This window comes from Aulostomus chinensis, chromosome 18 (genome assembly GCF_037954235.1).
Source record: "Aulostomus chinensis isolate RoL2024-O1b breed Wild chromosome 18, RoL_Achi_v1.0, whole genome shotgun sequence".
NCBI lineage: Eukaryota > Metazoa > Chordata > Actinopteri > Syngnathiformes > Aulostomidae > Aulostomus > Aulostomus chinensis.
In genome coordinates this window covers 18957501-18985064 of record NC_141337.1, presented here as the reverse complement: position 1 = coordinate 18985064, position 27564 = coordinate 18957501, and the positions used below count along the sequence as shown (strand labels likewise).

The 27564-nt window shown below is 40.4% G+C and overlaps 2 protein-coding genes and 1 pseudogene across 7 annotated transcripts in view; 2 read left to right on the top strand and 1 right to left on the bottom strand.

The window, feature by feature from the left end:
* Positions 1 to 601: 601 nt before the first annotated feature.
* Positions 602 to 15369, bottom strand: LOC147245562 (phosphoinositide 3-kinase regulatory subunit 5-like). Of its 5 annotated transcripts, none has more exons than XM_086185524.1 (18): positions 15220 to 15369; positions 12019 to 12124; positions 10586 to 10686; positions 10435 to 10503; positions 10164 to 10302; positions 9968 to 10037; positions 9432 to 9609; positions 9152 to 9323; positions 8986 to 9054; positions 8036 to 8859; positions 4035 to 4160; positions 2553 to 2672; positions 2356 to 2449; positions 2131 to 2207; positions 1931 to 2024; positions 1730 to 1812; positions 1530 to 1648; positions 602 to 966 (listed from the first exon to the last, which is right to left on the bottom strand). In XM_086185524.1, the coding sequence occupies exons 2-18, from the start codon at positions 12119 to 12121 to the stop codon at positions 810 to 812; spliced, it is 2595 nt and encodes an 864-aa protein (XP_086041650.1). In that variant the 5' UTR covers positions 12122 to 12124; positions 15220 to 15369; the 3' UTR covers positions 602 to 809. The 5 variants fall into 5 exon arrangements, with proteins under 5 accessions (XP_086041650.1, XP_086041649.1, XP_086041646.1 ...); XM_086185523.1 differs by having other exon boundaries at positions 12019 to 12121; XM_086185520.1 differs by lacking the exon at positions 15220 to 15369 and adding an exon at positions 12780 to 12914.
* A 3380-nt stretch (positions 15370 to 18749) lies between these two features.
* LOC147245561 (netrin-1 pseudogene) lies at positions 18750 to 23206 on the top strand (annotated as a pseudogene). Its single transcript, XR_015110076.1, has 3 exons — positions 18750 to 18871; positions 18996 to 20038; positions 23109 to 23206. The product of XR_015110076.1 is annotated as a netrin-1 pseudogene (transcript).
* The window catches only part of LOC147245560 (netrin-1-like), a 56850-nt gene continuing 49970 nt past the window's right edge, over positions 20685 to 27564 (top strand). The window contains exon 1 of the mRNA XM_086185573.1: positions 20685 to 20867. The gene's annotated coding sequence lies outside the window, so the exon portion shown is untranslated. The remainder of the gene's footprint in view (positions 20868 to 27564) is intronic.

The following is a 27564-nucleotide window of genomic DNA, read 5'->3' as shown; positions in this document are numbered from 1 at the left end:
AGGGGAAAACAAACCTTAATTTTTCTATTAGCCTCTACAAACAGAAATGACTTGCAATACCTGCTAACAACCTACCAATGCACCTAGTGTTTTTCTGAGTTTCCTGTGAATCATTTCCTTTCACTTAAATGAAACAATAGCTAGAGAGTAGGTAGAGTTGTATGTACTGAATAGCCATGTGAATTGTATTCAACATTCTCTATCAAAGAGAGCAAACACCGGGCGAAAAAAATGTGTCGACTGCCTTTTGATGATTTTACACTAAACTTTCTCTTGAAATCAGGAGGATTTGAAACTAAAACTTTACTGTGTAAAAATCAATAGTATATTTATTACAGATTAATTTAGAATGTACATAATTGTAATCAAGGCTGATGCAGCTGCCAGCAGATTATTTTGAGTGACAATCTGCATGGACCATTACGACCAGTGGAATCCTCCAAACAAGAATGCACATATATATAAATATATATATATATATATATATATATATATATATATATATATATATATATATATATATACACACACATATACATATATATATATATATATATATATATATATATATATATATATATATATTTATATATAAAGTCCAAACATAATGACTGTGACTGGATGACACAGACATACTTAAAGAAACTGACCACACCATTTCATACAACTTAAGTACACAAGAGCTTTAAGACGCACTTTAATGTTGTTAGCAGGAAAAAAGTAAATCAGTGTGAACTTTATTATGGTTTCTGTGTTTCTCCACTTTTTTTCAGTCTATTTTTACTCCATACACTCTACTTTAAGTGTCTTCAGGGGTGGGAAGTGGAGAAAGAGATAATGGGAAGACAGAGTAGAGAGCAGTAGGATGGGTGCAGAGGTTGGATTTGACCACTTGATCTTGGCGAGTGTTTGTAGGACCTCCAATTTGAACCGCTTCCTTGTTTACAGCACAAGGATACTTTGAACCTGCAGACAAGACAGAGGATTTCTGCACATTATTTGACTTGTAAAGGTATGTTACGATTTGATGAAAGTCAAGTGCAGCTCATTACATTTAGACCCATACAGTCCACACCGTAACTGAGCTAAAAAGTGTGTCCACACTAGGTTCAAATGTTGCTATTTATATTGGGTTCCATTTGACTCTTCCTCTGTTCTTTGGTCATTGTTTTGGCATGCTCTGAATTGACATTGTTATCAAAGCTGTTGAAAAAATTGCAACTTTGTAGCCTGATTTCTTGATTCCTGCAGTGTAAACAACCCATTATGGGGCTCTCATCCCCAGGGTAGGAACCACTGCACTACAGTAATTCTATCAAAATGTTTGAAAACATTTTATTTCACCAGCTACTTTATATATTGATAAATCAGTGATAAGGGCCATTTTTCCATAAAATCTATACATGATACTCTTCACTGTTATGCCTCTGGGTGTAATTTTGAGAGCAGGACTTTATTTTTACATTGTGGTCATGTATGAGGAATATTTTCTCTATTGAGACTGCAGGAAAATAGATATGTTGTTATACCTGGTGACACTTTGAACAAATTTCTTCTCGTCCTGATCTAGACACACAGCAAAGGTTGTCTCCTCATCCCTACCAGTCACCTCAACTTTGTCCACCTTCACTTCTGATATTGAGAACTGCTGCCAAATGGAAACAGGAGTTATAAGCATTGTAAGAGCGGAGAGGAGATGCATGAGACAATAGAGAAAACCATCCTTCACCCGGTTGTAGCTCTTTTTTGACTTGAAGCACTGCCTCTTCAAGACTTCCGTCACTGTCAGCCACAGACTTCCTGTGTTTGAATCTAAACAGAGAAAATTAGTTTTGCTTCATAACAACAATGTTGGCAGACAAAAGACAAGCCCTTTTCAAATAATTAAATTAACAACTGGCACATGATGAGACAAGTCAGTATGACACACCTGGTTGCTCAGGTTTCTTGCATGTTTTATAAAGATTTATGGATGTGCAAACCATCTCTGCCTGGATCCACTGACTCCTCCCACTGACAGCCACCTGTAGTTGAGTATAAATGGACAGATGTGAAAATAGCTTCTGCTTTTAAAATTGAGAGACATTTAGTGTCTCAGGAAGTCTATGGCTGGCAAAGCAGGAACAACACCTTGTTATAGGCAACGTTCAGTGGTAAAGGGACCGCCTCACGTTCTTCATCTAACCCAAACCTTTTGCTCGCAGCGCCTACAGGAACAGTAATATACACCCACACACACACACACACACACACACACACACACACACACACACACACACACACAATATATATATATGTTAATTGATTGTGTTTTATGTACTGAAGGTGTCTGCCTCCGCATATGGAGTGACCCACCCATTGCCTTTACAGCTCTGGTTGCAGCAGTGTGGCCAAGTTCCACAGAATGAAGAAAGACCTCAGTTCTCCTCTCTCCGCCAGCCAGCATGAACTGTGCAGAGTGAGAAAATAGAATGTTGACCATTGAAGAGACAATTTATATGTGTGTGTGTGTGTGTGTGTGTGTGTGTGTGTGTGTGTTTTCACTTTTCCACCTCAGCCTTGTAGAGCTGCACCAGAGCAGGTTGGTCTGCATTTCTACAATAGTACAGCACCATATCAGCCAGCAGCGGGAGACGCTCAATGCTGCTACTTTTCTTGGAAACACTTCCACTCTGCAATGCAGAAAACACATGGATTTGACCTCAGATCTCTTAAGACAAATGACAGGACGTAAATTTTGGGGAATAGAAAAAAAAATCCTCCCCACATGCAGAAAGGTGGGTGTAATATCCAAGGGTATCCTGCCAAATCAACTGCTCCCTGTTTAGTCCAACAATAAAATGTCATAAGCACAAAACTCATCAAGGCATCTAAAAGATATTATACAGTGTTCTATATATAGAATATGGCTTTCCCCCCCCATGCTGCTGTAATAACAGTTTCCTGAGTACAGGATGAATAAACTTTATCTTATCTTGTCTTAAATCCAAAAAGATGTGAAGACTGTATAGAAATTAACAAAATGGCTTGAAGATGTAAGCTACAGGGACAGAAATGAGGGTATCCAACTCTGATTGCAGTGAAAATGGGGTTCTTGTGGTTCAGTGTGAACACAAACATCAAAAACATTGTATCCGTAAAACATGTTTTTTTTTAATTCTATCCAAAAATACTAATAATGACACAAAAATATCACCTAATCTAATCAAGTTAGCCATGAAAAGAAGTTAAAAAGTTGAAAAAAAAAAGTTGGTGGGTTTGACAGAGACATACTAGGAAGGAAAAAACATTACAAGGAAAAACACTCAAACGAAACACTCAAAAGAAAAGGGGGCTTTTCATATTTGAATATGATTCTATGTTGGTGTCGAGGTCATCATCTTTCAAGATTTGTCACACATTCTTGGCCAGACAGGATGTGGAGGTGGCGTTCTTAATGAGCATGTTTTTTGGCAGAATTCAGGGATACTCTCAGGATGTGAGGTATTCTGGACGTTCTGTCTTGGTCTCCTCTAAGAGGTTCCTGAAACGTGACATGAAGTTGTACTCATGTGGTCTGAGGGTGATGAAGTGACAAAATTAGAGGCAGTAGTGTTATATAAATGCTTGTGCCCTTAAACAACATCCCAAACATGCTCTGCTATTCAGCCAAATAACATCCTGCTACCCTTTAACAAAGCAATGTTCTTTACAATTGTAGAGAACCTTGTCATAGAACCTATCCATTGCTATTTAAGAATGTTTTCTAAAAATGTTCCAAAAATCAGTTTGCAATTTTGCAATATGACCATTTTGCTCTCCTGAAGTCATAACGGAAGCTTCAAACTGCAAGATTTTGCACATCCTTAATGTACTGCAGAGGTTTCGGCTATTTATCATCTTTAGGCGACTTCAGGAAGGCTATCATACATCCGCTCCTATGTGGGCAGAACTTTCCCGATTAAGGTTCCAAGCTCTGATACGCTCTGTGATTTTAGTTGTTTGTTATCCCATCATAGTAATGTGTAGACTGGAGAGGGTGTCAGCTTGAATACCTGACAAAGGACATCAGGGGACAGGCTTAGCAGACTGAGAATGTTCCGCTCATACCAGGGATCCATCTTTCCCAACATTTGTGCGATGTCATTTGTATTGTCCTCCTGTACAAGGCTGCAACACTCCTGCCAGAATGAGTCAAACAATAGATGTCATGTCATTTTATCTCATTACAGTATCCTGTTAGCGGATCTATGACAGCTTTATTAATATGTGCCATAATATCACAGCTCATTTAGAATCACTTTGTCATTAGTCCACATTTATAAAAACATTTTATATTTCGTAAATCGTTACAGATAAATTATAACCCAGTCAGAGAGACCGTCTTTCCTCCTTAGTTTTGCCCCTTGGTTCACAACATAAGTGCCTCTGACCTTCTTCAAGACCTCCTGATTAAATTCACAAATAAAACTGTATTGGATTTCTGACGTAAACCTCTATTGTTAACATTTGAAATTACAAGATATTGAAAGGGTCTGAAATCTTTGCTGAGCTGGAAATAAAGTTTACTGATATTCTTTCAGTTATTAAGAAATCTAATCACAGGGCGACTAGACAGCATACTGTCAGAATATTGCTGTCATTCAACAGCTTGCCACTGAAACAACCACTGTTAGCCGAAAGGCCACCAAGGCATGTAAGAGATATTTCAGATTTGTAAAAATCAAGAACCCAATATTAGTGCTACAAGAAGTAAGCCACAACAACCAAAACTATAGGGATCCACCCCAGACCATATGAACATGATTTGGCAAAAGAGTTGCAGATTAAAATATGGACACAAACACCAAATGGCTAATAATGTTGGCAATAGTAGTGCTGTCTTTGTTACAAAGGCAAAATCACAGCATCCATGATATTGTAAATGTGGCACCTTTACTTGTTAAACAGGGGATTAAAATATGAGGAAAATCCATCACAACATTTTAGAGCTATGAAGATTATGTCAGGATCAACGATCCAAAATGGAACCTCAGGCAATCTGCAAGAGCAATTTAAATAAAACACAGCTTGGACCACTTTGAAAACATACATTTTGTTGGATTTAGTGGAACGGTTCTAGAATCCTAGTAAAGACACAAACAGCAGTGGAAACTGTGGCAACAGGGGCGAGGGGCTAACTAGAACCATAGTTTATGTCTTTTCAGTTCATCTGTGAATTGTAATGGATATTTGACCGATCATAGAAAAAATCTAGTGTTCCATAGCTTCAATATTCACCATAGCCTGTAGTTGCCAGCCGTGACATGACGTTTTTAAAAAGGGACATTTTCAAAACACCTTAGATTGCTGGGGAGATAAACCTCAGAGAGGAAAAAAACCCTGATCATTCATTCATCATTCATCTCATCACTACTACAAGTCTCAGAATGCATCGCTGAGCAGAGCAGAGCAGGCTGCTAATCACTGAAGTAGGGACACCTGTGAGGAGAGCAGCACTCACTCTGCACTGAAGATGGGCAAAGAAACAGCTTGAGAAGAGTAGAAGGAAATTCACACATGGCTCTTCCCAGAGACATCCCTGGTATTGTTGAAACTTTGATCTGATAGTGGTATTTGTATTTTGTTCATGAATTCCTCAATTGTTTGAATTTTCAAATCAGCAATTACGTCCTCACTCTGTGCACGTCATAAATGTATGTATAGATTACAGAGAACATACATTTTCCCTTGATTGTAGGAATTGTTTGCTTGATTAGCTGCGTGTATTTCAGTTTGGATTTGTTTTTAGGAATCGTGCAGCTCTTTTTAAGGTATTTGTTAAGAAATTAAGTGCTTGGGCACACATTTTGCAGAGGCTAATATGTGGATATATATGTCAATGGTAATTTACATTGTTTAACTATTTTAACATAATTAAATAATTAAGTTAAAATGGTTAAATAGTTGAGTTAAACAGTTAAAATAGTCATTGATTGATTTATGTCCTTTATGATTGATTTGTATCCTTTATGTTGACTGATGCACTGTAAAAGATATTCCACTAAGAAAATTGGTTCTGGAGGATAATTTTTGGTTTAGTTTAATCTGTAACTATTTTGATTGATCATTTTGGTCACTTTGGAGAAAAAAAAAGTCAAACTTGTGGATGCTTTGTTTTGTTTGACTAGTAATTAATTTGTTTCTTTTGTGTCTTGAAGGTTTTCAACTTGATGCTATCCAATCAAGAAAATAAAAATAAAGATCGAGTGGGAATAGAAGAGTTGTCCTAGTGTCCTTTGGGGTTTATGGAACCAGGCCATTTCAAGTTGGGCAGGTGTTGAATTGGAGCTAATAACTTGACAATTGCTGAGGACTTACTCAGATAAGGCATTTCATGATTTCATTATGTATTTCTTTACATTTGAAATATGACCCATCCATCTTCTTCTGCTTAAGGGTCGCACGGGGTGGGGGGGTGGAGCCTATCCTAGCAGCCTTTGGGTGAGAGGCGGGGTTCACCCTGGACGGCTCACCAGTCCATCACAGGACCAACACATAGAGACAGACAACCATTCACTCTCACAGTCACACCTACAGTCAATTTAGAGTATCAATTAGCCTCGTCCTCTCTTGATGTCTTTGGACTGTGGGAGGAAGCTGGAGTACCAGAGAGAACCCACACAGGAACAGGGAGAACATGGAGACTCCACACAGAAAGACCCTGTGCTGGAGCCGGGGCTTGAATCCAGAACTTTCTTACTGTGAGGCAACAGTGCTGACCACTGCACCACCGTGCAGCCACCCTGAAATTCAGTCCTACTCCCTTCATCTGTTGGGGGGAATGACTGCTATACCTTTAATAGTGAAACTTCAACAGCTTTGTTGACTAAAAACCTTAACTTGACCTTCCACTGGCACAAGGATTACATCCATCCATTTTCTACTGCTTATCCTCTTAAGGGTCGTGGGGGGGTGGGGGGGGGGGGGGGGGCTGGAGCCTATCCCAGCAGCCTTCAGGCTAGGGGCAGGGTTCACCTTGGACAGGTTGCCAGTCCGTCGTAGGGCCAACACATAAAGACAGACAACATTCACACTCACAGTCACACCTACGGTCAATTTAGAGTATCAAATTAACCCCGTCCCCTCTTGATGTCTTTGGACTGTGGGAGGAAGCTGGAGTACCTGAGAGAACCCATGCGGGAGGCAAAGGGAGAACATGGAGACTCCACACAGAAAAGCCCAGGGGCTCGAACCCATAACCTTCTTGTTGTGAGGCAACATTGCAAACCACTGCACCACCGTGCCGCCTGTGGCTCGAACAACGATGTGGCTAATTATCAGATTTTTACGGGCCAGCAGCCTCTAGGGGGCACTCTTTCAGGAAGCGTAAGAGAGAGACAGATGGTTGGGTTTTGAACAGTCATTAAGTGCATCATGCACACACCCACATCATGGAAAACGCACGAAGAAATGCATATAATGCTGCTTTTAAGTTAAAGAAATTGATCTGGCTGTCGAAGAAGGAAATAGACCTGCTGCATGTAAGTTTGGCATCAATGATTCAATGGTGAGATAGAAGGCAGCGTGAAGAACTGACTAAATGCAAAAAGATGACAAAAGCTTTCAGAGGTAATAAAAGCAGATGGCCTGATCTTGAAAACGTTCTTGAAGACTGGGTGAACACACAAAGACGGACGGCCGAGATGTTTCCACTCAAATCTTTCTGTTTACCATCTTCTGTGAAAATATCTCATGTTACAACATGGACCCCTGATGCTTATAGACAAGTGCAGCCAGCAAATGTGCAGTTTTTTGTCTTTTTAAATCAAGTTGGTGCGGCGTTTATTCAGGTGTGCTCAGTAGTCCGAACATTACGGTAATTAACATTTTTGGTTGAACTTCCCTTTAATGGCTTCCAAGATAGTCTGGCACCCACAGTTTTCATAAATTACTTTAAAGTAGTAATTGATGCACCAGCAACCTGTGAATTGAAACTTACGTCCAAAGTAAATTGGTCATTATTTACGTTCTAAAACAGTGTATTAATGGAGTGAGATGTAACAGATGTTCTCACCACAGAAACGGCAGCTTTAGTTGAACTTCCAGTCAGACCTTCAGTCAGAGTTAACTCCTCTCCTGCCGTCCTCCTTTTAGTAGGAACAAAATAAAACTGCAACGTGCACATCTTGGTGAATTGAGGACATTTACTCTCCTTCTGCTGCAGGTTGCTATAAGCTCTTGCCAGCCTGCCAGCTTCTTTATCCCCTCCAAACACAACCACTCGGATCAGGGGGATCACCTGTTCCATATCGGTTCCACTGCAGCTCAGGATGGGCCTCCTACTAACACACACTTGGCTTTGAGGCATAAATGGAGAGGTTGAAGCGGGTGCTTGTCGAGGATGGACCTCCCTGAGCTTGGGCTTGGAGTGTTTGAGCAGAGACCCAATTTTTCTAAAGTCTTTAGCAAGATCATCATTAAAATCCATGCCCTGAACACGGCAAGGATTCTTGAACAGCAAGAAGCGCTCTACTCCTGAGAGGGATCGGGACTTCTTTTGGGGTTTTTTTCTAGGCTTGTGTTGGCTATTCTTTCCTTCCTCTGTGCTTTCATGTCCTTTGTCTTCACTGAAATTGCTTTCCACCCCTGATGAGGGTGAAGGTGTGGGGACAACAGTCCAACTGGAGGACAGAGAAACAGATAACATGGAGTCCCTTGAAGAGGATGCAGTTGACAAGTGGTGGTTTTGAATGTTTTGATCCAATTTGATTCCTTTCTTCTCATCTTCCTTGTCCACACTAGTGTCAGTATTACCATCCTGGCCCTCTTCTGTTCTCAGGAAACAATCTGAAGATGCATCCAGCTCAGGTTCTCTTGTGAGGATGTCATTTAGAAAATCTGGATGAATGGAGAAAAAGAGCTCAGTTGTGCTCAAAATGAACAATTAATTGGTGAGGTTGGACATTAAATGGATGTCTACAAATTAATAAAGTAAAGTTGAGCTCCACAAATTGTATTAATTACCAAAGTTGTCCTTTTCCCAAGAGCATGTGTAACATTTGGGGATTGGCAGGGCAAAAGTCTGAACAGCTCCTAATAAGAGCAGGAAATGTTGGAATTAACAAGGTGTTGCTCTCTAAGTCATCTTTAGCTGCTCTCTGGCATTTCTCTTTTCCATTTTCCCTCTTACTGGCATCTGAGCAGCTATCAGCAGAAATCGGACCAACAAGGCTTCTTGTGAGCGTCTCCATAGTCTGTAGAAGATGGTGTCTGGCTCCGCCAGGATCTGGCATAGAAGCTGCTGTCTCCATGCTGTCAATCACTGTCTCTAGGAGACTCTCCAGCTCCTCAGGTGGCTTTGTCTGAATGACCATAGTTGCATGTTATAAGAAGAACCACACACACACACACACACACACACACACACACACACACACACACACACACACACAATGGTGTTGTTTGGTAACCTGCAAGGTGTTATGGAGTCCGCTCAGGTCATGTTTGGTGCCAAGAGCAGCCTGAAAACCATGTAAGATGAGGGCGATAGTGATGTCTCTGCTTGACTGCTGAATGCTACTCAGCTGCTCAGAGACAGATTGGACCTCTGAAGCGATGTCCTCATCTGGGCTCACCAAAAGCACCGTTCTGACAAACACAAGATATTAAGTATTACATTTAAAAAGAATGATTTTATTTAATGTGTAATGTTTGTATAGTATGGAGCCCTGGAGTTGCCATGGAGAAAAAAATACATAGTGTGGCGATAAAATAAAAGGTTTTTTTCACAATGTATGAGATATAACTTACTCTCCAAATTAAATTAATTAGCAGCCACTAATGACGTGTTGTTCTTCCACTTTAATATTTGGCCACAAGAAATAATTAGATGCAGAATAAAATATATTCCCACACTTTCATTAATTTGTGGGAACAACTAGTGACTTATTTCTCTCTGTAACCGCTCTAGGGCTGGGGTATAGTTTTAGAATTTGAATGAACTTACAGGGTTTTAGAGCAGAATATCTTGGGGTATAGACCCTGCTCAGTTCTTACCAGTCTTTGAAATGAAATACCTGAAATATAAGACAGTTAAGCATATCTGTGCAGCAACACTGCCCCCTCATGATAACAGTGACACATGAATAATGACTTTACTACACGTCTTTCCAACAGTGAAAAGGTGTTCAGCCCTTTTGCACCTGGTGCTCTGAGCTCATGATGGAGGATATTCAGCAGGTGTTTACTGGCAGAGCAGCAAGGGTCTGGCCAGGACAGGAAACAGCTGAAGAGCTTATAGGCATCCTGCAGCACACTGCAGTCTGGAGCCAGGTAAGGAGTCTATGGAGGTCAGAGAAGAAACCACTTATATGATTCAGCCTGAAAGAAAACTGAGAATTGGAAATGTGCTTTATCGTGTATTAAAGCTCCTTATCTTTATCTCTTTGCTGTTAATAAATAACAACAACTCACTTTTAGGAGAGCTGAGGAAAAGAGGAGTGCAAGAGGCCCTACCAGCTCATACTGACACTGCTCAAGCACCTGTAGAAGACAGAACAATCCAGATTTCAGACATGCTCTCCTTCATCATACTGTGCTGAGCATATGGACAATTATAGCTGACCTCCTTTGTTTTCCTCAGAATTTTCTGCAAAAGGATGAGGAAGTTGAGTGGATCTCTCCTCACTAGTTCCTCTAAACACCAGCGGTTAATGCACAGGCCGGCTAGTCAGACACAACACAACACAACACAACACAACACACACGCACGCGCACACACACACACACACACACACACACACACACACACACACACACACACACACACACACAAAAACCACTTAGTTCTCCTTTTAGCTTTCATTCTAATTGCAGGAAGTGAACTGTTCTTCCTTTCTTCCTACTTTGGCCTTCATTGTAACAACAGAAAAAACATGATGTACAAATACATAGCATCACCTCTCTCTGACTCTCTGATGTTTGAAAAATGTCCGAAGTGTTATTTTCTTGGAGTGTTAAGATTGCTTCTGGTGATTGTTTTCGAAATGTGTCCTGTCAGAAAGCAAGACCAGTAAAATGTTGGGTAGAGACATATGTTTGAAGCTTTCTTTTGAAAAAAGATGGCTAGCTAACATCTATATTCCTTGGTGTGAATGGATAATCGACAAATGCTGCATTTCTGATCTTTTTTTAACCTGCAGTAATAAAGCAGATAATCACAGCCAATAAAAATAACAAACGAGGGTGCTAATCATCATTCCAAATGGCGGCAAAGGAAATGGTAGTGCTCATTGTGGGCTGGCTACATCTATCTCAGATTTGGTCAGAAATTGCCTAAGAATTTCGTCATGGGTTATTTTGAGGACTGTGAGTTTCCTTTGAGCTGGGTTACCATGACAAGGCTTGATCAATTTTGATATTTCACTACAGAATATTAATAACTGGTCCTCACACAGATCTTTCCAAATGACACACGTTTGATGAGAGTTCCGGCCTGAAGACATCTTCAAGCTGAATTTAGGTGAAAGATAAAGCACCAATTAATGGTTTGAGGGGGTAGGCCTGATGTAACAAACATCATTTGTTTACATTAATTATTATTTTGTGCAGCAATAGAATTAGTGTGCGTTTTATGGCACCATCCAGTGGACATAAGACATGATATTTACTCCTTTATGCAAAGTCCAAATATTATCAGGTTCCATCACCCTCTTACTTCTTGTATGGGCCCACTCGTCATTACTAGTAGCTTTAATTACTCCGCACTGTAATCACTCCGCATTCTGCTCTCTAAGTGCTTTCTGGTCTGTATTTGTATATTTAGTGTTTATGTAAAGCTAAAATAAATCATTATTAAGTTCAGAATAAAACTACTTCAGTTGGTCTTTTAAACAACACGATACTCCCTTCATTTCATGCCACCACTTTCAATTCCCTCTTTGACTTGATAGATCGGGCCGACTGTTGTTGCTGTAATATGTTCTGATGGAGCTGATGCAGCACCAGAAGGTCTTCTGAATCCCTATTTTGATTTGTTTTGCATTGTCTTGGTCCTACCATTCCAGAGTTGTTTGTCAGGAGTGTTGAGACCCAGACCACACAAGCAGCGTTCAAGGGCATGCTGGATACGATCCTCTGTGCACGAGTTGTGCTCCATCATCTGCTGAGGCATCACCACATAACAATACAGGCAGTGAAAAAACAGCAAGCCTTAAAAGAAAAACTAGAATGACACACTGTTATTGTGTGCCGGTAAAACAATACGTAATCTCTCTCTCCTCAGTAGTCCAAATGTCCTGTTAGCGCAGCTCTCAACACTTTATAATCATCCTGTCCAGAACACGCTGAGTAAAAAGCTCACATACAAAAATACTATACAGCCACTACCACTTACAAAAGCCAGTGAGTACTGAGGGGGTTGGAGATGAGCTGGTTGGGAAAAACAGCCACAACTTCTACTTTTCATTCAAAAAAAACTGTCTGCTGACACCAGATCTGCTGACTCATACAAAAGTTCTTTCCAATCCTCTTTTGGCCTCTAAATACAAATGCTTAATTAACTGTAACATTCTGCCATATATGTCAGTCTAGGAAGAGGCAACTAGGAAACAATTAGAATGTATATTTGACAAACCATGGAACTGCTGGATGTGAGTGCTGGGGGCTCTGGTACACACACACTTGTTCGACAAACAATTGTGACCACACTCTGACGACCCAGTAAAATGGAAATTTAATGGGGATTATTAAAGGCTTGAAAGCAGGGTCTGCTCCTGTTTTATTTTTCCAATTATCTCTGCTGATGAAATTTAGTATACCTGGCATGGGATATTGGACACTACCATTGTTCCCTTCGCTAGCAAATGTGCCATAGTGACGGGCAGGGAATGTTTGAAGGAAAACAGGGGTCACCTGTGCCCATCAAAGGAGGAAAAGTTGGATACAAAGACCTATCAGGATAGGAAAAGAAAAGAAAATTTAAAAATTTGCTGCAATATGAATGAAAGAATGTTTGCACATTATTCTACCTGATTATCCAAACTACCTTTGCATCTTATACATTTATTTAACCATCTCAAATTGTGAATTATTTCTGGCAAGTTGAGGTGCTGATTTGAATAGATTATATAAGAGTGGTTCACAAAGCCAGAGAGCTGCTCGGAGGTTCGTGAGACTAGAAATGTTTTATTTCAGGTGACATTTAATGTCTGCGACAACCTTGGAATTCTCGTTTAGCCACTTGTTTGCAATGCCTCTCTATTTTCAGCATCATGACATTTAATGTCTCTTTTAGTAGAACAGTAGTTGTTAGCTAGTAGTTAGTAAATTACAGAAAAGACTTTCTGTAGTCTTTTTTGCTCATATTAGCCACTGCTTTTTAGTGTCACTTGTCAAGCCCCATGTTAGAAAGTACAGTTTTTAAGATACATAAACATTTCAAATTTACTCAAATATCTTCCCCTCGGGGCGGCACGGTGGTGCAGTAGTTAGCACTGTCACCTCAGAGCAAGAGGGTTCTGGGTTTGAGCCCCGACCCAGGCACAGGCCTTTTCTGTGCAGAGTCTCCATGTTCTCCCTGTTCCTGTGTGGGTTCTCTCTGGTACTCCAGCTTCCTCCACAGTCCAAAGACATCAAGAGGGGACGAGGCTGATTGATACTCTAAATTGACTGTAGGTGTGACTGTGAGTGTGAATGGTTGTCTGTCTCTATGTGTTGGCCTTGCGATGGACTGGTGACCTGTCCAGGGTGAACCCCGCCTCTCGCCTGAAGGCTGCTGGGATAGGCTCCAGCCCCCCCGTGACCCTTAACAGGATTAAGCGGAAGAAAATGGATGGATGGACGGATCCTCCGCTTGTGTTTTCCACAGATCTAATTTCAGACATCAACCAAAACAAAAATAACGTCTGGTCTTGACTTTGTTAACTAGACTGGGGATAAAAATTAATCAGTCATGCAGCCCTTCTAGACTTTTCAAATAATATCAGAACAAGTAGATAAAACTGTGTTGATAAACAAGTGACTTTGGTGTATGAGGCAGAAAAAAGGGAAACCACCTTTCACAAAGGGAAAAGTATTTTTTTGACCACAGTGCAGCATGTGACTGATGTCAGAGCTGTAATTACATGGTTTGGCCAATTAGAACTGGCTTCATGGTGCACTTCAGTACCCAGGTTTTTGTATATGCTTGAGCTCAGCTCTTTAACTCCATCATCTTGACATTTTGCTATCAAAGGTGACCTTATTTGGACGAGAGGGTGGCTCTGTGGTGGGATACTTTTATCCTGATACAGCAACAGGTACTTCATACCGAAACCACACAGTTTAGCTTTTTACCTACCTTTGTTGTCTATGTTACTCCATAATTTTCCTTAACATCATATTGTCTTGGAAAACCGTAACTCAAGAGTGCACTCAGACTTGGGCAGATTGCCTTGTACCGTGCAAAACACGATTGCCCCCCCCCCCCCCCCCCCCCAAACACACACACACACCTCTGCTGGACTGCACTAACATCGACAGTTACACTATCAGTTAAATGAATGAGTCTGATAATTGTTTGGGAATCTGTCAATCAAGTTTTACATTTTATCATGGAAGCTGGACACAAGTGATGTCAGGCAATGTATGGTACTCATAAAACACTGTACTGGAAGAGCACTTATATTATTCTCATGCTCTCAACATCATTTGTCATTTATGTGGACATTTTGTTCTTTATGTGTCTGAGTTTGCCTGCTCACTGTTTGTGTATGTTTGTGAGGGAGAAGTGAGTTATTTTGTCATATAAAATATGCTAACGAATGGAGACACTCTTGGCTAATCGTTCGCAGCAGTTCAGGTTAAAGACACGTCAATGTTGGCTTCCTTTTTCAGACCCTAAATCTTACATCCAGTTCTTTTTAAACCCTTTTCTTTGGACACTTATACACTGCAGAGTCTCTTTTTCAGTGCCTAAATATTGATGAAATGCTTAACCCAAAAAATGTTATTGTTTTTTGTTCTTGTGTGGATTTGAAATGCGCCGCTTCTGAAAAATAAGGGGAACAGGAAATCTGCAGCTGTTGAAAAACCCTTTACGGTTCGATCTAATGGAACCGATGTAACAGAGACTTGTTCCTGCAGGAGATACAGGATGAAATGTTCAAATGTATGAAACAACATCACTGGCCAGCTTGAGACAGGCTTGAGACATATTGATGAATACATACAATTGGACATGGTGACAAGAAATAATAAAGCCATAGTGACAACTCTTACCTACTGCTGCGGCTAATGATGTCCTCTCATCCCGGACAAACCACACCACATCTGACATTCTTCAGTAAGGGGAAACAATACAAAGACCACATCCTTCTCACAACTCAACATGTAGGTGCTTTTCAAAAATAGACGCTGTGCCTGCACAGTCAAGTGATCTTGTGCCACAAAACAGGAACTGAATGAGTCTTTTTGTGGTGATTAAAGTCAGACAGTTTATTGCTGATAGGGGGAGTTGTTTGACAGTACAGTGGGATATTCCTCACTCAGAACAGGGCAGCAAGCTCTTTCTGTTCTCCTGATACCAATTATTTTAGACAGGTCATTATTTTTCTGAAGCAGAGTGACCGTCAATTGCTCCTGGTGAGAAGGCTTGTGTGTGTGTGTGTGTGTGTGTGTGTGTGTGTGTGTGTGTGTGTGTGTGTGTGTGTGTGTGTGTGTGTGTGAGGGAAAGAAGCAACATTGTAAAGCACTTTAAGTACCTGGTAGTATAGGTATCTAGTAGAATAGGTAGAAAAGCGCTACATAATGTCCACTTCACATTTCATGGTTGCAAAAAAAAAAAAAAAAAAAATCATATTAACCTTTACTTGATGATTTGCATTTTGTTGTGATGAAACTTTTTAACCAAACTCTGATTAGCACTTTGGTGGATATTTTATTTTAGAAATAAAAGTAATAATGCTTTAATGACATTTTAACACCCTTACTACATAGGATAATAAATAGTTCAATGGCAAGAAAAACATATTCACAGTCTCTGTCTGAGACAAATTTGTGCATTTTATTGAAAAAAGGAATGATCCCATAGATCCCATTATTCACAGGGCTATTTCCCTGTTCAATCTAGACCATAAAGTCTGAACAAAAGTACTGGTTATCAGATTAAATAAACACATAGCAACAATTATCAATCAAGCTCAAGTTGGTTTTACTGCCGGCGGGCTTTTATTTTCAATGTATTTTTGAATGTATTGTATTCTGACTTGGGGGACAACATTAAGGCAGCAGTTTTGACACTGGATACTAAGAAAGCCTTTAATCCCTTCGAATGGCCATACTTTATTTAAACTCTGAGGAGGTTTTGATTTTGGGAGACTTTTGTGAACTAGATTGCAACGATTTATCATTTTCCTGAAATCCGCCACTGTAACAAATGACACGTCATCTTTCACACCTTGTACAATATATTGGTTTATTCTGTAAAATCCCAGGGAACATCAGAAATTGGACAAAGCTCATTTTTATTAGAGGAATTAGTTTTACAGAATGACCCTGTAAAAATTCTTTAGATTTACATCACATACTGTCAAATATCAAAAAAAGCCACATCATTTTTTTTTTAAATGAAATTGATATAAGCTATCAATAAGATAAAATGAAGCATAGGATACTGGAGGACTTTGCCATGATTAGCAGATTAAATGCTATGAATATGGTGTCTTTACCCAAATGTATACCTCTTTCAAAACTTACTGGTATGCATAAAGGCTGACTAATTTAAAAAAAAAAAAAAGTTCAAGACAATCATTTTGGATTACATATGGGATTACAAAAATTATCCAACCCCCCCCCCCCCCCTCAATTTATGTAGGCCCACCAGGTTTGGGTCTTCCAGTATTTAAATATTACTATTGAGCAGTTCATGCTCGGGCTCTAGCATTCTGGCAATCAGCTTCTCAAGACCATGAATAACTCAATTCCACCCACATAACATTGGCGTTCAGGTCACCCGAGATTCTTGCACAGATTCATATTTAATAAGTCCCTGATGTGTTGATATTTATCACACGTAGCAAAACAATTGCAATTTCCCTGGCGGAACGTCCAAAAGGGATTAATACAGTAATCTGTCTGTCTGTCTGTCTGTCAAAAACAAAATTTTACATTTAAAACATTTTCGTCAGTTTATCAAATATAAATAAATCATTCATAAATCCCCTCAACACTTAATCTACGTAATCCCTCAGCAGCTCCAGTAGTAAAATGCTCCTTACTTTGAAGCAATACCTACCCCAAAGTAAGGGTTTTTTGCCTTTCATGCACTCAAATAGATGTCTTGAGCTCACAAAGACATGTTTCACCACTGCATTACTTCTTTGTGACTTCATAGTGCAGAAAGATGCGGCCATGTGCAATATGTTTTGCTTGAAGTTAAGGGCATCCCATGGCCACCCACCGCTAAGAACAAAACTATCCACAAGTGGTTTTTTTTTAAACTCTCTGGCAAATTGCTCAGCATAATCAACGACTTCTGTACCGCCCCCCCAACACACACACACACACACACACACACACACACACACACACACACACACACACTCACATGTTCAGCAATCAGGAAACAAACTCACTTGCACTTGTACTAAATTTTCAACTTTCTTAAATTCATGTACTTCTGAGGCTGGGGGTTTCCACTGTTCTAGGCAGACAGGACAGGCAGCTCTTGATGTAATCATATGACTGTCGCTCCTCATGGTTTTGTAGACAACCTGTGTGTTGAGGCTGGGATGTCCATGTTTCTCTGAGGGTGGCGCAAGTATTTCACCGTTATCCTAACCTGTTGTGTGCAGAGTGGGCAGGGCCAACCCACCCTTCCTTCTGGTGTGCTCGTGCCATTTAGCTCTCTCGGTCCAAAAAACTTTTTGTGAGAACTCGGTTGAGTGTACATGAATAAAATAGCGACTGGTGTACAGCCCATTGTAATGAAGCACACGTAATTTTTTTCATCACAAATGTATCTCAGTAGGGGTGAAAAATATTCTGCCAAACAATTACTCTCAGAAGTAAATTTTTAAAAAAAATACTCACATCCATATAACAGAGTATATACAACACATAACTAACCATCTTGTTTGTTGTTTGTAGCCTGAAGGTCCCAAAAAGTATTTTAACAACTTTCGCTACAAGAAATGTTGACATTTCTGAACAAGAGCAGACTCCTTTTGAGCTTAAAGGTTTATTCATGGTCAGAAAATGTGCTGTTAATTGAAAAAAAGGGAAAAATTTGAACAGCCTCAGAGGGCCAACAAGCCTGACTATAGCAGTAAGACAATGCAATGCATACATTTCATTGGTACAATAACAACAGCAAGACATGCAGCAATTTCCCGAAGACGCACTTAATAGTTCCTTTTTTTTTCTCAAACGACCCCTCCCCGCCCCCCCCCCCCCAAAAAAAACCCATTAAAATGCGTCACCGCATTCGTTACTGCAGAGTTTTTCATCTTTATGATTTATTCACAGCCCATGTCCTGTTCATCGCGCATCGCCGGGACTGAAGCGGTGTTTTATTATATTTCACCGTAGGATGTCGCTGCTGCCTCTCACCCTGAGACACCCTCCGAAGGCACCTCTCCTCGAGAGTGGACCCTCTTTTCTCAATTCCAGTGGGGAGGGGATGGGACAGAAAGAGATAGAAGTGGGCAGAGATGTGACTGAGTGGACAGACAGAGGCAAGGACACTTGGAGTCAACTGGGATTTTGTCATATTTTATTTTTGTTTTGGGTTTTCAAATAAGTGGAGATAACCTCATAAAAAGCAATAGTTTTCCGTGCGTAAACGGGACAGGTCGGGTTCTAAAATCTTGAAGATTTCTTCTTCACTTTCACACTGAGCAGTTTATTTGGTCCTGGGTGGAGTCCTTGCCTGGTAAGTCTATTTTACGCACATTTTTGAAGGGTACTGCTCGTTCACCATCAATAAAATGTTTTATTGTGGTTTTGTGTTTTGTTCACTTTTGTTCATTTTGATGATCTCCATCGTTACATTGCAGTGAAAATCACTGTGGAGCACGGACTACAATGCAAAGGTTTGTGGAGGTTTGGGTCACCTTGGTGACGGTTTGTGCGCTGACCGAGGAGGTCCGAGGAGGATACGGGTTGAGCATGTTTGCTGCACAGTCTTCTCCTCCAGACCCATGTTATGATGAAAACGGGAACCCCCGGAGATGCATCCCCGACTTCGTGAACTCAGCCTTCGGTAAGGACGTGCGAGTGTCCAGCACCTGTGGCAACCCCGCCGCCAGGTACTGCGTAGTAACCGAGAAGGGCGACGAGAGGATGCGGGACTGCCACACATGCGACGCCAGTGACCCCAAGAAGACTCACCCACCCGCGTATTTAACGGACCTCAACAACCCTCACAACCTCACCTGCTGGCAGTCTGAAAACTATGTGCAATACCCACAGAACGTCACGCTCACCTTGTCACTGGGGAAGAAGTTTGAGGTCACCTATGTAAGCCTGCAGTTCTGCTCACCTCGACCCGAGTCCATGGCCATATACAAGTCCATGGACTATGGCAAGTCATGGGTGCCTTTTCAGTTCTATTCAACTCAGTGCAAGAAAATGTACAACCGACAGAATAAGGCGGCGATCACTAAGCAGAACGAGCAGGAGGCTATTTGCACGGACTCCCACACGGACATGCATCCTCTGACCGGCGGCCTCATCGCCTTCAGCACCCTAGACGGCAGACCGTCCGCACACGACTTCGATAACTCCCCGGTGCTGCAGGACTGGGTGACGGCCACCGACATCAAGGTGATCTTCAGCCGGCTTCACACCTTCGGAGATGAGAACGAGGACGACTCAGAGCTGGCCCGTGACTCCTACTTTTATGCTGTGTCCGACCTGCAGGTCGGAGGACGGTGCAAGTGTAACGGACATGCATCTAAGTGCGTAAAAGACAGAGAAGGGAATCTGGTTTGTGAGTGCAAACACAACACGGCGGGGCCGGAATGCGACAGGTGCAAACCTTTCCACTATGACAGACCCTGGCAGCGCGCCACGGCCAGAGAAGCCAACGAGTGTGTCGGTAAGATGGCCTTTTTTTTTATATAAATTTTGTTTAGTTTGAGAACATTTAAATATCGGAAGGAATACGCTAATAATGATATAATTAAATAATTGTTGTAGATGCTGTTCTGAAGAAGTCACCTTTGGTTATCAGCCCTTCTGCAAAAATATTATGCTCTTCTCTTTTGAACTTAATATCAACCGCGAAACCAAACTTTCCACCACAGTTCCATTCAAAGGTTTTTAAATGTTTTTTTGTTTTGTTTGTGAGACGTCCTGGCCTTCACATCAGTTTATTTAATTCAATTGCAGTTAATGAGACAGAAAGGCCGCATGTGCCAAACACAACTCAAACGGAATAATGCCCCCCCCACCCCAATTATTGTAGTCCCACATGTTGCACAATAAAATCTTCCTCTACACAGCACTGTTAAAGAAAGCTCAGAAATGAGCGACTTCAATTTTTTAATGAATGAAAAAATTAAAAAAAAAGATAATTTATTAAATGCATCAAACACGTTCCGCTTTTCAAACTCTCACAATTTAGCTGACTTTTCACAAATATTTCAACTGCCCTGCCATATCTCCCGTCTCGTGAGATATTCGTTACTTGTTGTTTCCCAAGTTTGCAGATGCCGTTTGTGTTGAAGGACGTTTCAGTCTCATCAGCATCCCGAGTAAATTCAGGGGCTCAAAAGAGAGCAGGAATTGAGACCAACAAGTGCGCGGCGAGCAGTTGTGCTCCCGCTGCAACAGCCGCATCGGTTTGATAGGAGGGAAACCCTGCAGGTGCATAGAAAGACCACAGCGGAGCGTCGTGTTTCCATACTCAAGTTACACGTCGAATGGTCAGTTAAAACGGTTTTACATTTTTGGCATGAGCTGCCATTTTAGAGACAGTGAACTTTTATTTTGGGGGGGGGGGGGGGCGGGGGTTGTTCAACAACCCTCAGATCCAATGGAGCAAATCTGGTAAAGTAACAAGCAGAGGCAATACAATGGTCAACTGAACAGAACAGAACGAGTGAACAAGTCCTTCTCCTTCGCCTCAGCCTTTGGCCTCTGGAAAGCCATCATGAGACTGTATTTTACTAACACAAAACCATCGTCACCTTTGGCATCCATCTCCCCGTCAGTGTGAGGCCCCCATCTCTGTGTGTGTGTGTGAGGAGTGCCATCAGACAAAGCCACATGAGAGCAAAACTGAGCATGTCTTAAACAGAGGAGGGTGGCCTGATACCTTAGCATGACGTTGGGTCCACATAGTCTTGAAGTGAGGAACGAATTCTTCTGGTCTGATGCAGGACATAAAAAAGGAAAAGTATCTGTAGATGCTCAAAGACACACACACACACACACACACACACACACACGCACACACACACACACACACCAAATTAAACTCTATTTTCTACCGCTGACGCAGCTTAAACAAGGACAAGAGGCAGGATAAAGGAAAAGAAACATTTAAAACTATTTTTTGCTGAAATATGCTGACTCACCTTTACAATTATGTGGGTGAAAATTTCGAATAAGAGCACATCAGTGCAATGGAGCAAAGAAGATTGCTAAAAATGAGGACTAATGAATATTTAGCTCGACAGGTTTGCGCATGAGGGTGGCGGACAGTAACGCAGTTTGATTCGATCTTTTAATGAAAGAGAAGAGTGGGTGGGATTTAAGGGTTTAATTTAGCGGCAAACCATTTTTCAAATGTTTCGTTTACCTTAATATATGTATGGAGGGCATAATTAACTCTTTATATGGATGAGGTGGGTGAACAAGCGCAAATTTATGGGATTGAATATGGAATTATTAACACTGAATATGAGAGCAGAGTGAGAGAGACGTTTCAAGGGTGTTCATCGGTTTTAATTGGCAGCAAGCAACAGGGAAGCAGTTTCCTATGACTTTACATCCAGGTTTGGCATCATCGTGTCAAGGGGCATTTGAGTTGGCAGCAGCAACATCACATTCCTATCAGCTGGGGCTGAGTGATTTACAAATTTGTATATAAAACATGCAAACAGAAACCTCGTTTGACCCATTGAAACCAAGCCATAACCATCTTGGAACTACCAGAATGACTCCTGAACTGACTGTCCCATCCCAGGCAGCTGCTTCATATTCCTCCCGTGTGCAGCGTAGCGCTGACCCTTGACAGTCAGGCCCCTTCTCCTCTCTGGCCTGACAGATGGGCTGTGAAGGGAACTGTGGGAAACTTTAGCTTGCCAAGTGGGTTTTGAGGTATGTTGAAAATGGTCGCCTTAGTCACTCACATGTGTAATTTTGCACTTGTTCAATTTCAACTTTGTTTTCGCTGTCACGCCGCCATGCAAAATTCTGCTTTATAATTGCTGAGAGTCAGCTGGAGGTCGAGCCCACTGTGTATCCTAAAACTCTTGATGTGCTTTGCGAGCGCCCCACCTCAACATGTCTATTTGCACCGCTGGCAGCCTTTTATCTGCAAGTTTCCAGTGAAAATATACACCTGTTGGAGTGAAATCTGTGTATGTTTTATGGCTTTTGTTTTTCATTCTGCTAAAATTAGTCGGTCTTTATCAAAACTACAGAAAGATCTTTGTGAAGAAAAGCTGAGTGTTGGCCACCCACAAAGAAGCATAATTAGGACATGATTGTATCAGTTGCTTACTGGCTGTCCTCCCAGACGCCGTAGCTCTCCAATAGTTTCAAAATGCAAAAGAATACAAATGCATTCTTGAAAATTTTGAAGAATTGAAAGATTTGATGGTTAATGTGGTGTTGGTCAAGATTTGGGGGGCACAAACAGAGGGATGCGTTATTAAAATCAATATACAGCAGATTTTAAGTCCTCACGACAGTGCATGAACATCTAGTCTGTCAAGCTGCTTTTACTGAATGGTTTTTCTTTGAATTTAGCAGCTCAGATGGAGAGGAAACAATGGTACATGCCAGAAGAAACTAGTGCCCATTTAGGTCAGGGATGCCACATTTTACACAACCACTCCACCTCAAAGACCAGAATCCTGTTTGGCTTTGAGTGATTTGGAGATGGAGGCCAACTGTGTCTGTGTTGAACCTGTTACTATGTCCATGTGACTGACCAGGGCCCCTGCCTGGTTTCCAGTTTGGGCCCGGCCAGGCCTGTTTGCCATCTGGGTCTCATTTTAGCTCTGCTCCATGTGATGGGAAAGAGTTTCTGTAAAGCATGATGTCATAGATATTCTTGAAATAGAAATGTCTTGCCGGCTCTTTAGTTTCTTCATTTTCACCCTCGCAACTCCTGTTTCTTCAGTTTTTTTTCTCCCTGTTGTTCTCTGGTCCATCTTCGCGTGCCAGCGTCAGCCCCCACTTACTTTGTCAGCAAAGACGTAATGGATTTGATAGGTTTAGCATAAATTTTGTCCGTCGTAACCACAGGACAAAACTATTGTTCGTTGGATGAATTCTGTTCAGATGGGTTGCTGCTTCACCTTAACATAAAACAGCTTGTGAAGTTAATGTGTCACACAATGAAGGAAACTTCAGTTACATGAAATCAAATATCGCCACGCTGAAGAACAGCAAGGCAGCTAATAGTTTTGGCCTCGTAGTCAAAAACAAACAAAAAACACAATTTCCTCCTGAAATTCTCTGGAATCCAGTACTAAATTTTTTTTTTTTTTTTTTTTTTTTTAAAGAAAGCCTTTATCTCACTCGTGTGTGATTTGTTTGGATCTCCCAACTGGATGTGTGATCACAGGGCTAACAGTTATGTTTTTTTTTCAGTTTCATTTACAAAAGCTTGCATAGAAGTTAAAGCAGTGAGAAGAATAAACATGGAAAAACAGATTCCAGGTGAGAAAAACTTAAAACTTCAATGGAAACATTCTGCAAGCTTCAGGAACTCAGGTGAAACTCATCCAAGATTCCGATAACGTTCCCAACCCCTGTGGGACTTTTGGAGCCAATGCTGGTTTTAGGGAGTAAAGAATTCATATAACCAGTATACTTTAAGGGAGGGGAAAACATTTCCAAAATCAATAAAAGGAAGCAATATGATAATAAATATCTTATAAATGACTACAAAGAAGGAAACAGAAAGTGTCCTCTAAATGAATTGCCAAGCAGAATAATTCTTTTACAAAGGAATTAACCATCTGGAATTGCCCCAAAAACAGTTAGCCTCATATTGTTACAAGTTTGCCAAACCAAGCGAATGTTTCGGGACTCTTTTGTAAATATAGCACAAGCTGGCGCTCGATCAAACACAAGCGTCACTGCTAGCTTCATATGTTGCCATGCCAAGTAAAAACACTACTTTATACATATCACCACTTGTGCATTAAAAAGGGAAGCAACAATTGTAATTTTTTTTTTAAAAGAAAAAGCTACAAAGCTAAAAGATTTTACAGCCACCAAAGATCTGGGTGTCGTGCTGACCTTGAATCATTTTGAATGCCTTTTCCTCTCGTTTTTCAGGCAGGGACTGTTAGGAGAGAAAATGTTTGAATCCCTTTGATCAATGTATATAAAAAAGCATAGTTGAATTTAATCAAGGGCAGCACGGTGGTCAGCACTGTGGCCTCACAGCGAGAAGGTTCAAGGTTCGACTTCTGTGTGGAGTCTCCATGTTCTCCCTGTTCCTGCGGGGGTTCTCTCTGGTACTCCAGCTTCCTCCCACAGTCCAAAGACATCAAGAGAGGACGAGGCTGATTGATACTCTAAATTGACTGTAGGTGTGACTGTGAGTGTGAATGGTTGTCTGTCTCTATGTGTTGGCCCTGTGATGGACTGGTGACCTGTCCAGGGTGAACCCCGCCTCTCGCCTGAAGGCTCCACCCCCCGCGACCCTTAACAGGATAAGCTGAAGAAAATGGATGGATGAATGAAAATTTAATCAAGCGATAATTACAGTGATAAGAGTATGGTTCAAAGTCCTCTCTATAACTTACTAAATTGACTGAATGACTGATAATTCTGTTCAAAACTGGCAGATAAGCCCTGCTGCTAATTAGGACTGATATTGCGAACACATGTAAGATCATTCAGATGTTTTTTTGTTTTCTTTCCAATAAAAATCAATGATATGTGAGACATCCAAAGCTCCACATTTGGTCTGGCCAAAATTCAGACCATTCCCAAGAAGAAAGAAAAGAAGAAGAAAAACCCTCATACTTCTCTGACCGCCTTTCCCTCCAAAAAATTCCAACTTCTTCCTAATAGAACAGTGTTGCGTGATGTCCAAACTTTTTATATTTTAAAGATTTGCAGTAAATTCAGACACAATTGTGGGTATTCCTGCAAAAACTTGAGACAAGAGACCATGAGAAATAATGCCCCCACCCCGACCGCTTCTCGGGTCCTTTTCCACAGTGAGCAAAACCCGCTTTAAAAACATGGCATGAGACACATCCTTTAACTCTGTCACGATGGCAAATGGAGAACAATGCTTCTAAAATTGGCCTTAACTCGGTTGCCTCCAGTCTTTCTTACAACACAGGACTGTGTGAGTTTGGTCAGAGGTTTCTCTGTATACAACCCCACCATCAAACAAAGAGCTGTATTTTGAGGATTTAAAAAAAGTAATCTGTGCTGCGCTACAACCCACTGTCCTCTGGGTAAAGGCTGCATGTTTTGAGGATTTTGTTTGGCTGAACTCATAATTCAAGACAGGCGTGAGCCATTCGAGCCAGAGAGATTTCACTCAGGCTTTTAAGAGCACACTAAAAATATTGCCATGTTGAGGCTGCAGTTTGAATGGGTGATATGTGAGGAGCATCAGCTGTGAGACATGTATGTTCCATACCGGTCAACATCCCATGCATGAGGGGTAGGAACATTAAGTGATGGGTATACTGTAGAGGGTGTATTTCACACATATATTGTGTTGATGTCCTTATTGCGGTAGCAATATTCACACAGTGAACAAGAGCGTGTGTCAGAGGTGGCACATATGACAGGTACAAACACTTGTTTAAAAAAAGACTGATCAAAATGCTGATTCAACTTCTTTACTTGTCCAGGCTCTGAAACAAATTCAAAATACAAAGTCACATTTTTAAGTCTGTTTGTCGCTATTTTGTGCATCTATGTCATGTAAGATTAAAGACTACTGAACTGTTCTAGCTTCAAATGAATCAAAATACAATTCGACAATAATAAACATGAAATCTATTTCTATGTCAGCAACATGAAAATCTGTTTGCTTGGTTTTTGAAGCTGGGAAGGCATGCAGAATCTGCTGAAATGCACTAAAACTGTAATATCAAGCCCGCTTGTAGACAGTGTGTCCTAAAACCTAAAAAAATAACAGCATTGCTGAATGTCCGGATGTGTGTGTGTCTCATGTCAAAGTAGATTTGTTTTTAAAATACAATTAACATTTGTTAAATCCCTGAAATAAAATCTGTTGGCAATTAGTGATCTAAAACAAAAAAAGTGGGGTTTTTTTTGCCAAAATTTGTGTTGTTTTCTTCACTAATTAAAACTCAATTGTAAAAATCCCATTGGTTTTCAGACGAGGGAACCCATCGCGATGCTCATCGATATAGATATACAGTATATATATATATATATATATATATATATATATATATATATATATATATATATATATATATATATATATATATATATATATATATATATATATACAGTACGTACATGCCTGTTCTGTTACTTGACTTTATTTTATTAATTCTATCTATAGCTTTCTAATTACCTTGGCTTGAACGCGAGTTCTAATTTCGTACCACTAATGTGGAAATGTGAAATGGTATGACATTGAAGATCCTTGAATCCTTGAATCCTTGAATTTACTAGGTTGGCCTACAAAATTACAACACATCCTTTTACTATACATTGATGTGTTAGCAATTTGCGACTTCCTAAAATTGAAGATTTCGATTCCAAAGAACAACATCAGTCAATATTCAAAAACTGGAAAGGGAAACCACACTGCACTCCTGACAACATTCTACTGGTTTTCAAAACATGCAGGCTTACATGGAGTCCACTCTATTCAGTGCTTGCCAATCTGTTTTATTTTCTTCTTGATGATTTAGGGATAGATTGAAATATTTGCAGTTTAGGGCCCAGATTTTATTGAATATGAATACAATGATTTTGAGAGTCAAAATAGTTTTGATATTGGACAAAATGACACAGCTTAATTCTTGCCCATTACCGCCCCTGACCAAATTGGAGCCCTAAGTGAAATTTTATTCGGAGGCCCCCCGTGGGTACAAAATGTCTGTATCATATATATAAATTGGGGCCTTATATATATCTATATATCTAAATATATCTATATCTATATCTAAATATATCTATATCTATATATATATCTAAATATATCTATATCTATATCTAAATATATCTATATCTATATATATATCTAAATATATCTATATCTATATCTAAATATATCTATATCTAAATATATCTATATCTAAATATATCTATATCTATATCTATATCTAAATATATCTATATCTATATCTAAATATATCTATATCTATATATATATCTAAATATATCTATATCTATATCTATATCTAAATATATCTATATCTATATCTA

Excerpts from the sequence above, each read along its gene's own strand:
- LOC147245562 (XM_086185520.1), bottom strand. The coding sequence starts at position 12,833 with ATGGCACATTTGCTAGCGAAGGGAACAATGGTAGTGTCCAATATCCCA. Across the intron at positions 12,125-12,779 it reads TGTCCAATATCCCATGCCAG|CAGATGATGGAGCACAACTC; the intron begins GTATACTAAATT and ends GTGATGCCTCAG. Across the intron at positions 1,813-1,930 it reads CAAGAAACCTGAGCAACCAG|ATTCAAACACAGGAAGTCTG; the intron begins GTGTGTCATACT and ends TTCTCTGTTTAG.